General features: G+C 38.9%; 1 protein-coding gene across 2 annotated transcripts; it reads right to left on the minus strand.

Annotated features, from left to right (window-relative positions):
- Positions 1-1,218: 1,218 nt before the first annotated feature.
- TMEM126B (transmembrane protein 126B) lies at positions 1,219-8,370 on the minus strand. Of its 2 annotated transcripts, XM_077778439.1 has the most exons (5): positions 8,225-8,370; positions 5,056-5,177; positions 3,211-3,404; positions 1,816-1,927; positions 1,219-1,559 (listed from the first exon to the last, which is right to left on the minus strand). In XM_077778439.1, the coding sequence occupies exons 1-5, from the start codon at positions 8,303-8,305 to the stop codon at positions 1,376-1,378; spliced, it is 693 nt and encodes a 230-aa protein (XP_077634565.1). In that variant the 5' UTR covers positions 8,306-8,370; the 3' UTR covers positions 1,219-1,375. The 2 variants fall into 2 exon arrangements, with proteins under 2 accessions (XP_077634565.1, XP_077634566.1); XM_077778440.1 differs by lacking the exon at positions 5,056-5,177 and having other exon boundaries at positions 8,225-8,346.
- Positions 8,371-11,926: the final 3,556 nt, after the last annotated feature.

Consider the following 11,926-nt stretch of genomic DNA (forward strand, 5'->3'; position numbering starts at 1 on the left):
AGACATATGGTGAAGTGAAAATTTATTTTCACTATAATATGTATGGATAGTATTATTTTAAAAAATATGTAAGTTACAAAAGAATACTGCAATGAAAGAGGCATACTAACTTCATAGTGGTTACCTCTGGAGAATGGAGTGGAGAACAGGATATGGGAGTGAAGGAGGACTTTCAAATCTTGCTTTATTTCTGGGTCATTTAAATATTTTACAATGAGAAGGTATTTATGTACTCTTTGCATAATAATTTTTTAGAGTTAAAATATGAATACTATTCATCCAGTTATCAGTTTGACTTGATCCTCCTCCCCAACCTCCCCCATCACCTGCCCTTTCCTCAGAGTTTCAAGTATCATGAATTATTCTGAGAATACAAGGCTGGACGGCAAACTAGCTATTTTTTTTTTTTCATTAGCAAAAGGGTATGTATTCCAGTTTTTTATCTACGATGTCATAAAGCACCTTTTTAAGACTTCCATTTCTGCTTTGTGTTGCTTGGGGCCTCAGATGACCAAATCTTATGTCAAGATATATATGGTTACGACAAGGAGAATGATCTGTGGGGTTCCATTCTGTGCTTTATTCTTTTCATCAGTGTTTATTTCCTGAACTACGATAAATGTGTAGCTCAGGAATGCTTGAGAAGACTTAAAGAAAGCATGCTGTAATCTCTTTCTTTAGATTTTGAGCTTCTTGAGAGTAGGGACTAAATCTCTGGACCTCTGGATCTGTATTAATGCATATTACATACTAGGCACCCAATAAATGTCTTTAAACAGCACATTTGTTAATGGTAAAAGGCTAGAAAGGATACAGAATCAGGGTTTAGGGCAGAGGAATAGGCTGTATGTTATTTCTATGTTTTGCTTACTTAATGAACTTTCCACTTCTCCTTCAAAATTTAGGTCGAATGTCACTTTTCCCCTGTAGTTTTCTGATCTGGCCAAGTAGTTAACAGCTGTATCTTCAATGTGTCCACAGAATTATTTGTATACCTTTTAAACCTTCTCTTGCTACGTGTTCACATTTTAAATTTCTCTTCTATTTGTTAGTACCTTTTGGCTTAAAGAACATTTCTTATTACATGTTAGTTACCCAGTGCCTGAGAAATAACAGGTGCCTAATAAATGTGGTCAATGAATGACTAAATGTAGAGAGCAGATCTTGTCATCTCAAACCTGTTCCCTACACAATGAGGAAAGAAAGATGAAACTTACATTTAATTAGTGAATTTCTTAATATTTATTGAGTACCTGCTATAGACCAAGCAGGAGGAACAGAAACAAACTGTCTGGAGTTACTTTTTTAACTCCTGAGTCCTCATCATAAAACAAAACAAAACATTCTGCTGGTTTAGTATCCATTCAGTCTTTGATTAATCGTCATGTACAGTTTTCTCAAGTGTACTTTCAAATATTTCATAATGCCGTAGACCATTAAATATTCCAAAGGCCGTCTGAAAGACCAGAGGAATCATCATTGCTTTTATTTCTGTTTGACAAAGCAGGAACCAGTAAAGTAAAACCCTTCCTTTTGGTGGCAATGGAACAGTATGATACCTAAAAAGGAAAAATAATTAAGTACTTTTTCTGGGTGTATTTTCTATGAAAAGTTCATTGATTCTCCGAAGTGGGTAATTTCTATTATAAGGTATTTCATGTAGATAGCAAAAAGGTTAAAAGCTAGCTATTTGAAGTACCAAAGTACATTCTGATTAAAATATGTCATTGGCAGCTAAAGAAGTAGTTTAATATTAAGAAAATAAACAAAAACAAAAGTAAGTAAGGAAGAAAAGGAACAAACAGATGGACTTACTTGACTGCCAGGCGTCCAGTTTTAGAAAAAGCCAAACCAGTGGGATATAAAACACCACATACTATGCCAATCAGTGAACTCCTCAGAACACAATTTTCCCGACTTATATTGCCTGGAAAACAAAAGTAAATTTAGTCTCATTTTACAACTCAGGATAAGAACTAATAAGACAGTCTTATGTCCTATCAGAGTAGTTATCTGTACTGTCCTCAATCATAATGAAACAATAGAAAGAATATTAGAAATCCAGTCTAAGACACAGGATAGACTAAATGCTTCATGTTTAAAAAACACCTTTATTACACTTAACATAAGGTGAGTTGTCTCTTATAAATGTCATTGTTGCAGAAACAATTCATAATGAAAAATATTAAACTAGCAGACCCAGACATCTGGATTCTAGGTTAATGCATTTTTATTGTCTATGTGTCAGGCATGAGTTAGTGATACAATGCTACATAAAAGAGACACAATCTCTAATCTTTAGGTGATTACAGCAGGAACAAAAGAACTAGAGAAATATTTAAATAAATAATTTTTAAGTGTGCACAAAGCTTTGAAGGTAAAATGAAAAGAGAATGTGTCTAGAAACCTAATGTACCCTAAGGGAATCAGAGGTTCCATTAATTACTAGTTGTGAAACTTAAGGTAAGGAGAGGAGGCAGGAAATAACATTAGACGCCCACAGTAAGCCAGATAGCTCGTTAGGCATTGAAGATATCTTATTTTAATTATCACAACAGTCTTGTGAGGTAAGAACTAGTAGTCCTAATTTATTTATTAAAAAAAATTTTTTTTAATGTTTTTATTTACTTCTGAGACAGAGAGAGACAGCGTGAGCAGGGGAGTGCAGAGAGAGAGGGAGACACAGAATCTGAAACAGGCTCCAGGCTCTGAGCTGTCAGTAGAGAGCCGGATGCGGGGCTTGAACTCATGAACTGTGAGATTATGACCTGAGCTGAAGTCGGACACTTAACTGACTGAGCCATCCAGGCGCCCCAGTAGTCCTAATTTATAGATAAGACAATTGAGTCTCAGATAGTAAATGACTTGTCCAATGTCACAAAACTTAAGCGGTGGAGAGCAGAATCTAAATCACGTGTGCAGAATGCCAAAACCTATTCTTTCCCCAGTATATTATGTTGCTTTCTAACATACTTGAACATGTCTTAGCTTTGATTGTATAAATGTAAAAAGGACACAATAATATTTACTATTGCCTGATCACCAGGATTGTTGTGAGGAGGAAATAGGACAATACAGGTAAAGGTACTTTATAAGTTGTAAAGGAATATACAAGTGTAAGTGATCATTATCAACAGTAGCAACAGTTTGTGTTAATCTGTGATTTTAGTTAGACATAAACACATTATACATTAATGAATTTAAATTTACCCAAATACAAAGCATCTGTTACAAGGAACTTATAAGCGACTATAGTAGACAAAAATGGAAGTGCAGTCACTGATGCATATGTCTTCAAAGCATCATGTTTAACCTTGAAGCAGTGTCTGAAAATGAAGTTTGCCAACATTCCAGAGAAACTAGCTGCTGTTCCAAAGAACACTGTGCCATATACATTTAAAGTCCTAATAGGAAAAACAGAGAAAAATTAGATTCAACATAATACAGTATTCTCTTAATGGATATATCCCTTCCTGGGTAGTAACTTAATATTACATATTTGCTCAACACCAAATATTTCTTCAACACTTAGAATGCAAAAGACATTTTCTATGTGTTGAGGATGAGGCAGTGATAAAGAAAATTTAAAAAAAATCACACTTCTCATGAAACTTGCATTCTAATGAGGATAGAATTCTCTCTCTCAGATCAATTAGAGTGGCTCTAAAATGGAACTCTTTTAAGACATAAATTTTGGTCACAAATAAAAATGAACATGTTCCATTATAGCCAAATTTTATGAGATATCTAAGAGTACTGCTCTTGCTTGTAAAATGATTAATTTGCTCGTCATATGAACAAAACTGTTTACATTTTGGTTAGTCCTTCTAGCAAATAACTATTTCTTAATTAGTCCAGATATATTTCAAATAATTTGTTGAGGATTTCTAAAACTTCATGCAAAGAGATTTGATAGATCTAGTTTTACTTATACCGACTCATACCTAAATCCATAAATGTCTAAGGTCTAAGATTAATGTCCTTTGATTTTATTTTTCAGTTCTGTTAATCTAAGTGATATGAGACAATATGTACATCATGGAATCTATTTATTTTTTTGCTGAATTCAGCACTGTGCTGAGTCAATTAATTCTAAACTGAATTTAATTACAATTGAACATCAATTAAATATACATAGCTCCAAAAATGGTGTTCTAATTGCTTTTAATTTAAAAATGTTTATTATACAAATAACATTTCAACAATAATCCTGGACATGTTCTTTCTTCTTCTTCTTTTTTTTTCTTATGTTTATTTATTTATTTTGAGGGCGCCTGGGTGGCTCAGTCAGTTAAGCATCCAACTGTTGGTTTCAGCTCAGGCCATGATCTCATGGTTAGTGGGTTTAACCCCGTATCGGCTCCGTGCTGAAAGTACAAAGACTGTTTTGGATTCTCTCTCTCTCTTTTCCCCTCCTCGGCTAGCTCTCACTCTTATTTATTTGGAGAGAGAGAGAGAGAGAGAGAGAGAGAGAAAGAACACCAGTGGAGGAAGGGCAGAGAGAGAGAGGGAGAGAGAGAATCCCAAGCAGACAGTGCAGAGCCCAACTCGATCTCATAGAGATTGTAACCTGAGCTGAGATCAAAAGTGAGACGCTTAGCCAACTGAGCCACCTTTGTGCCCCTGGATATCTTCTTTTTTAAGAATCAAAAGAAATTATCCATAGTCTCAATATTACAACAAACCACTATTTTCATCTGTCCATGTTTCCCTTCCATTTTTTTTTTTTTTTTTTAAATTTCTGAGTGAGAGAGAGAGACAGCATGCGCAGGGAAGGGTCAGAGAGAGAAGGAGACACAGAATCTGAAGCAGGCTCCAGGCTCTGAGCTAGCTGTCAGCATAGAGCCCAACGTGGGGCTCGAACCCACAAACCGTGAGATGCCCTCAGCCGAGGTCGGTCACTTAACCGACTGAGCCACCCAGGCGCCCCCCAGTTCTTTTTTTTTTTATAACCAATTCAATAAAGTTAATAGGATCTTAGATACTTAGAAACGATGGCAATACAGAAGATCTGCAAATAAAGTTATTGACTTTCAGTTTAGGTGTGTCTCTTACTTTTCTTTTCTAAGATATTCAATTTTTTTTTCTATGATTTCAATGACCATGGGTCTTCTGAATTTTTCATCTCCTAGAGAAAGACTGGGCTGACCGTGTGTGTATGTTGCCATTCTGATGTCCTGGAAAACACAAAATTTCAGAACCATAATAGCTAATGATATTAATAATAAATTTATAAATTTTAGATTCCAATTAAAGAACATTTAGACCCTAGTAAAATGTCATCTGCTTTAACAAACATCGCCAATGATTCAATCACTATTACTCTTTAATAGACAATGGCTTTTTGAGAAACTGGCAGGATAATGAACATCTTTACTTTTATACTTTTATAGATGAGAAAAATGAGGTTCAGAAAGGTTGATTTGCCTTAGGACCTAGAGATGTGCAGAGATACTGAGTTTTTTTTTTCCTCACAGTTTTCTCTAAAGGTAGCCAAGTCATTTGTAGTTCTTTTTCTAGCTTTTTCAAAGCTAGAAGGGAACAACAGGTACTTGTTGACAACTATCTCATGAAAGCCTGAACTCCTTTTGGAGATTATGTTAGTTTCTTGGGGAAGGAAGAGAGCAGGGACTGCCTTGGAGAGTAGTGAGAGAGACATCACAAAGAGGGACATTGTTCCAGGCTAGGAAGAGGTAGTGGATCATGGATATCATGGATTACAGAAATTATATATCCAGCCCGCTCACCTGGGGCAGAAGCACAGCCTTTGCTGGAAACTACATGTGGTATACCAGGGAGCTGGGAACCAAGGTACTGAGTTTCAGGGTTGGAAGGCTCCTGTGTCCCAAGTGTGAAATATGAAAAGACAGTTGCCAATGTCAAGGGACCATGAGGGATGGCCAGCAGCATCTTAACAGAAAGGAATAAACAGTGGTAAACAAAACAAAACAAAATTGGATCCTCAAAAAGGATCCTTTTTGAATGTTTTGCTCTGGGTAAGACTTTCAGGTCTCTGAAAAGTCTTAAACAATAACATTTGTTAAATGTTTTGCCACACTGGCATTATGGGATTCCAGATTAGTCGATGAAGAGATTACAAAAATCATGGTCCTTCACAATTTATATCAACCTCTATTTTAACATTTATAGTCAAGGACATAGACTAGATCTCAAATTTTGGGAGATCTGGGCAAGAGAATTAGAGTGGATTAAACATCATGAACCAGAAGATAATAAATCAGTGATTCTCAACCTTTAGTGTGCACAGGAATCACATGGGTGGTTCATTTTATTTTTTTATTTTTTTTTAATGTTTTATTTATTTCTAGGAGAGAGAGAGAGACAGCATGAGCAGGGGAGGATCAGAGAGAGAGGGAGTCACAGACTGAAACAGGCTCCAGGCTCTGAGCTGGCAGTCAGCACAGAGCCCGACGCGGGGCTCGAACCCACGAACCGCGAGATCATGACCTAAGCGAAAGTCGGACGCCCAACCAACTAAGCCACCCAGGCGCCCCATGGGTGGTTCATTTTAAATGCAATGTTTTGAGTTCCCTCCTGAGATATCTGGATTCAGTAGGAATAGGGTGAAGTCTACAATCTGTATTTTATTTTATCTTTAATTTTTTTTAAAAGTAGACTTAATGCCCAGTGCAGAGCCCAGTGTGGGGCTTTAACTCAAGCAGCCCTGAGATCAAGACCTGAACGGAGATCAAGAGTTGGACACTTAACCAGATACTTACAACTGAGCCACCTAGGTGTCCCACAAAAATCTGTATTTTAATAGTACCAAGTGATTCTGCCGCTGGTTGTCAGTGGACACATTGTTGTAATTGTTGAACATCACTGTAATACTCATTTGCCGAATAAGTGATATGTACCAATCCTAACTCCAATGAAAGGTCAATTCATCCATGGCATCAACATCCTCAAATATGGGCTCCTTTGAATTTTCATATATTATTACACAGTAAGTAATAACGGACAAGTTTCTTTCCCTGTATCATTGCAGAACTGGATGCAAGCCAGTACTCTCTTTTTCTTTATAACATCCGGAGGACAGAGAAAAAATTATAAATTACAATTTCTCAGGGACTAGATTTAATCTTTTGGCTCTTTCCATTTCTAAATGGAAAATGGAAGAGATAGTAACATCTAAGGGAGATTCTATATCTAAGCCACCTAATGTACTATGAAGGCAGGTATCAGTAATGTGGTAATTTACCAGAAATCTTGGATAAGTATTTATTTTGCTGTCATTCAATTCATTGATGACACTGAAGTCCCTTACATCCTACAAAGAAAACTTTCAGGCAATGCCTTGTACCAACCTTCCACCCTGTCTATACTAACAGTATACAGGGAACCCAGACACCTAGTATAATGATTATAAAATCTTGAAACAGTACAGATACTTATTGAACACAAATATTTACTGAATGCTTAGTCTCTGGAAGGCACTGTTTATTAAAGCAGAGAAATAGGCTGGTAATTTTCTGCTAGACTTTTAACAAGTAATGACATGTAAAGACTTTGCTATAACCAACATTTTATCTAAAAATTGACTAGTCCAAGTTCACCATGATTATACCAGTAAGAGTGTATGTACGTAGATTTATAGTCTGCAAAGTGTTTTACAGTTTTGTAGTGCTTTTATGTGTATTACTTTGCCAGACTTTCAGAACTTTAACATTCACTCATTTACACAACACTTGATATTTGACAGACCCCAGGACCATTAAGAGGTAGATGTATCTTCTAGAATCCACAAACCGGCCGAGGTCAGGACAAAAAGGCAGGTAATTTAAAGGCAGAAATTAGTGTACCATACAAACGAAACTAAACGGAACATGGACAACAACAAAAACATAAGAAAAGCTAAACTTAACCTGGCCAGGGGAAACATGGGAGTAAACGACATTTAACCGAATATGTGAAAGAAGTGTGGTAGGGAGGGATGGTTACAGGGAAGTATTGCAAGTTGAAATAAAGGCCAGCGCAAAGGCGTGGAGGCAAGAGAAAGGAAACAGCCAGCAACCGGGACTAGACTTTAGGTCTACTTTGTCTCCGTCTCTTTCTGTAGCAACTGTGGGCTGCATTGATTGCGCCCTGCATGGACTTGAGAGCTGTTGTCTTTAGATTTTCAAATCCCATCATTTCAGAAGAGTCCGCTAACATACTGAGGCTGCAGAAATCACGACTCCTACCGCCCCAGGTTTCCGCCTACCTTGGACGCTTCCCCAGCCTCGACCGGCAACACACCTGCATCGTTCAGGTCAGCCCCAGCCTCACGCCCGAGCGCCGCCATTTTGGCGGCTCACATGACTTGCGGTGGGCGGGGACCCAGAACGCCCGGAGCGGGAAGCGGTTCTGGCTCACGCCTCTAGCTCTGCAGCCTGGCCCTCCCCGACCCAGTCAAAAGCCGCGCCCTCCATCCTGGCTCTGATTGGGCACGGGATCCAGAAATGAGGGCCTCTCATTGGCTTCGAGGAGGTCCAGACGCTCGTGGGCCCGCCTTCTTGCCGGCCCTGCATTCCCTTACCCTTCTGTGTGTTAGCTTAGCTCCCTCTTCCCTCAAGCTGAGGGGGTGCGTGGGGCGGTCCGAGCGCAGGGATGTTGCGCGCTTTCCTCTCTTCTGGTCACCTGTGTTAGCGGGGGCCAAGCTGTCCGCCCGTTTCGCTCCTTGAGGGAGTTCTTCCTTCTGGCCTGGTCCGTGTGTTAAGGCTTACCGGGCATCTCCTCCCCAGAGCCCCCAGCCGGCCGCCAGAGCGGCCCCGAACAGCCTCCCACCCCCCCAGCGGTGTGTCTCCTCTCCCAGTCTTTAGTTCCCTCATATTCCATCCTTTCACCTCGTTTGGAAGGGACGAGAGAAAAACTACCCCCCCCCCCCACCCCCCAAGAAGACCCCTTTGCCAGCCGGTATTTCGGGGTGGGGGGGGGCGCTGCGAGGAGGCCTGGCGCCCTTTTGTGCACGTTCAGTGCCCAGCAGTATCTCCCAGACAGCAACCCCCGACCCTCCAGTCTCCATGTCTTAGGGAAGCCAAATTCGAGAGTTATATAATTTCTAGTGCTGCTGTTTCTCCTGCCTGAGGAAACACTTCATCGCGTGGAGGGTGCAGGACATTTCTGTGCACTTCTATATAAGAACGGGGTGTGGGCAGGGGTCGCCAGCGGTAGCAGAGAGATATCTTGTCTTTTCTGCAAAAAGAAGGTGGGTAGTTTGGAGAAAGATAGAAAGGGTGGATGTGGAAGCCAAGCAGCAGAACTCTCATTTAGGAAATAGCGAACCGTTTTCTCAGCTTGTGCTCACATGCCTGATACTACTACATCGTCTCAGAAAACACCTTTGGGGGAAGGTTTGACTTCTCTCGAACAGTCTCAGTGTTTTTCCTCGCCGGATAGGGAGCTGCTTGGATGCGAAGAGATGGCATGATGTGAATGACTCCAGTGTGAAGAAATCTGCTTCGCCAACTCATCCTGCATCAAGTGCCCATTGAGTAGCACTGTCACTTTAATGTCTCCATGCCAAGGGATTGCTTTCCTTCTTTTCAATCCTCTCGGTTAATACATGAGAGGATCAGAATCAGAGGGGCATTAAGGATTAAGCCTGAGGGGCTTGGAGAGCACAGAAGAAAAAAATGAAAGTGACAGCAAGCTGGATCCTGTCTTACTGAGGGGGTGAGATCTGGAACTTCTTGTCCAGTAAATAAAAAGGGGGCCTTTCAGTTTGTGTACTGCCCCAGAAAACTATTCAAACTCACCCACCTTTTTAGAGACCAGAGCCAAAAAGGGTTTTAAAAGTATTTTTTGTTGGGGAGGAGATTAAATTTTTCTCTAAGGAATTGAGGATCTTTACCATCAACCAGTTCATCTTTGAATTTGATCATGTATTGAGTAATGAGACAGCTGTGTAAATTTGGTTCGTGCCTTAATTGAGTTAGTCATTGAATTCCAAAAATGTTGATGCCTGAAGAAGAGTTTTAATAACATTTTCTATGCTTACAATAATTTTCTCAGCTTTTTAAAAAACAGAATAAATATTTTATAAAAATCGAAAAACTCAAGGTTATTTTTCTCTGAACTCTGTGGGGAGTGTCAAAAGTTTAATTGTAGGAAAAAATACATCATTTTTTTCTTTATCTGAAAGAGAAGACAGCTTGGATTTCAAAATTGAACAGTGAAGTGGTTTGCAACAGTTACCTGGTTCTTGGCCTCAATCCAGCTGGAGCAAGTTGAGACCTGAAAAGATCTTGAATCCTGTGGCAGTGGACAGACCCAAGAATGCCAGTCAAGAAGAAAGGTGGGCAAATGAAGCTTCATATATAATTATATGTTTCTCCTTTTTTTTGGTTCTGGTATTTGCTATTTAAACTGTATTCCATTTGAGAGTAAAGTTTTCCTTATGTTTTGGGAAATATTTATTGTAATAATGTCTTTTCTTTGGTATATCATTCATTAATGTTAATTTTGCTAAAGTAAAATGAAGTAGGACTATAGTATTTAATTATAGACGTTTGTGATTTCATAAATCAGGTCATCTAAATTACCATTTATAATCAGCATAGATTTGATACCATAGATTTGAGCTTTTCTTTAGCTTGTGTACTTAGCTTGTTAAAGGTTACTTTTGAGCAGTCTTTAAAATCAAAACTTGCACAGCAGAGCTCTCCTTCATGGATTTAATATTTATCAAGTGAATTACATAGTTGTAAAAGATAACAGAGTGTTTATACTGAACAAAATTACAGATTAATCTTCTGATTAAAAATAGATTTCATATTTGGGTTTACTGTGATGTAAATATTCACTTACTGTGGTGTAAATATTCACTTGTGTAAATAAAGCACAACTTTAGTAACTGCTGTGCTTTTCCAGCGGTATGTGTATCATCTAAGAACACAATTGGCAAGTTTCCCAAATGAGGCAAACCCCTGACTCCCTGCTCCTTCTCCAGAATTAATCAAGATCCAGTGGCTTCCTAAACTATAGTTTATTTTAGGTTAGGGCATGGGATTCACTTTAACCTAAATCTACCCCAGGTTAGCCTTTTCCCCAAGGATCCTAATGAAACCAGTTTTTTTTTTCCTTTATTTTTGATGTGGTATGGAAGATGAGATCTACTATAAAGAATTTCTTAAGATTTTTTTTAAAGTTTATTTATTTTGAGAGAGGGAGAGAGAGAGAGGAAGAGCACAGGGGAGGGTTAGAGAAAGAGGGAGGGAGAGAGAGAATCCCGAGAAAGGTCCATACTGTCAACATGGAGCCCAATGCGAGGCTTGAACTCATGAAACATGATAGATCATAACCTGAGCTGAAACCAAGGGTGGGACGCTCAACCAACTGAGCCACCCAAGGGCCCCTCTGGAGAGTTTTCAACCAAAATTTATTGGACACCCATGGACTCTACTATATTGGGCTAGCATAGATCCAAGTGCTGATCAGTTATATGAGTTGCTGCAAACTGAAAGTAAAGTTCAGGTGAGGTTAAGGCAATCTGGCTCTGTGTGTCAGATCCTTCTACCTGTGGTTTTGGAAGATGCATTGAGGAAAGTTAATAATCAGTGATATTACTTTAGCCAACTGGTATCTGTAGAGATGGACAATGGTATATAAAACCTCTGAAACACCTAGAAATGTTCCTTTGTACATTGGATTTAAGGCTGGGGTTGTTTCCTTCTCCTGCTCTCCATCTTAATATCACCAAGAGAAATAAACTGACTGTGAGATTTTGGAGTCATACCTGTCCAGACCTGGCACAAGTGGTTTATCTGGAACAAGAATGGTTTTCGTAATGTAGCCAATAAATGACATGGTTCTTTTACTTACTTATTTTGTGCTCTACCACTTGTTCTCTAGACATTGTCCCTTTTGGATTGCCTTATTTTAGACTAATAATTGAATTTAAACACATTGTGTATGTGTATATGTA

The sequence above is a fragment of the Crocuta crocuta genome, unplaced genomic scaffold (genome assembly GCF_008692635.1).
Source record: "Crocuta crocuta isolate KB4526 unplaced genomic scaffold, BGI_CrCroc_1.0 scaffold1247, whole genome shotgun sequence".
Lineage (NCBI taxonomy): Eukaryota > Metazoa > Chordata > Mammalia > Carnivora > Hyaenidae > Crocuta > Crocuta crocuta.

Coding starts and splice junctions, on each gene's coding strand:
- TMEM126B (XM_077778439.1), bottom strand. CDS start 8,305: ATGGCGGCGCTCGGGCGTGAGGCTGGGGCTGACCTGAACGATGCAGGT. Junction 3,405..5,055: donor GAATATCTTAGAAAAGAAAA/GTAAGAGACACA, acceptor TTTTCCTATTAG/GACTTTAAATGTATATGGCA. Junction 1,560..1,815: donor ACTGGACGCCTGGCAGTCAA/GTAAGTCCATCT, acceptor TTTCCTTTTTAG/GTATCATACTGTTCCATTGC.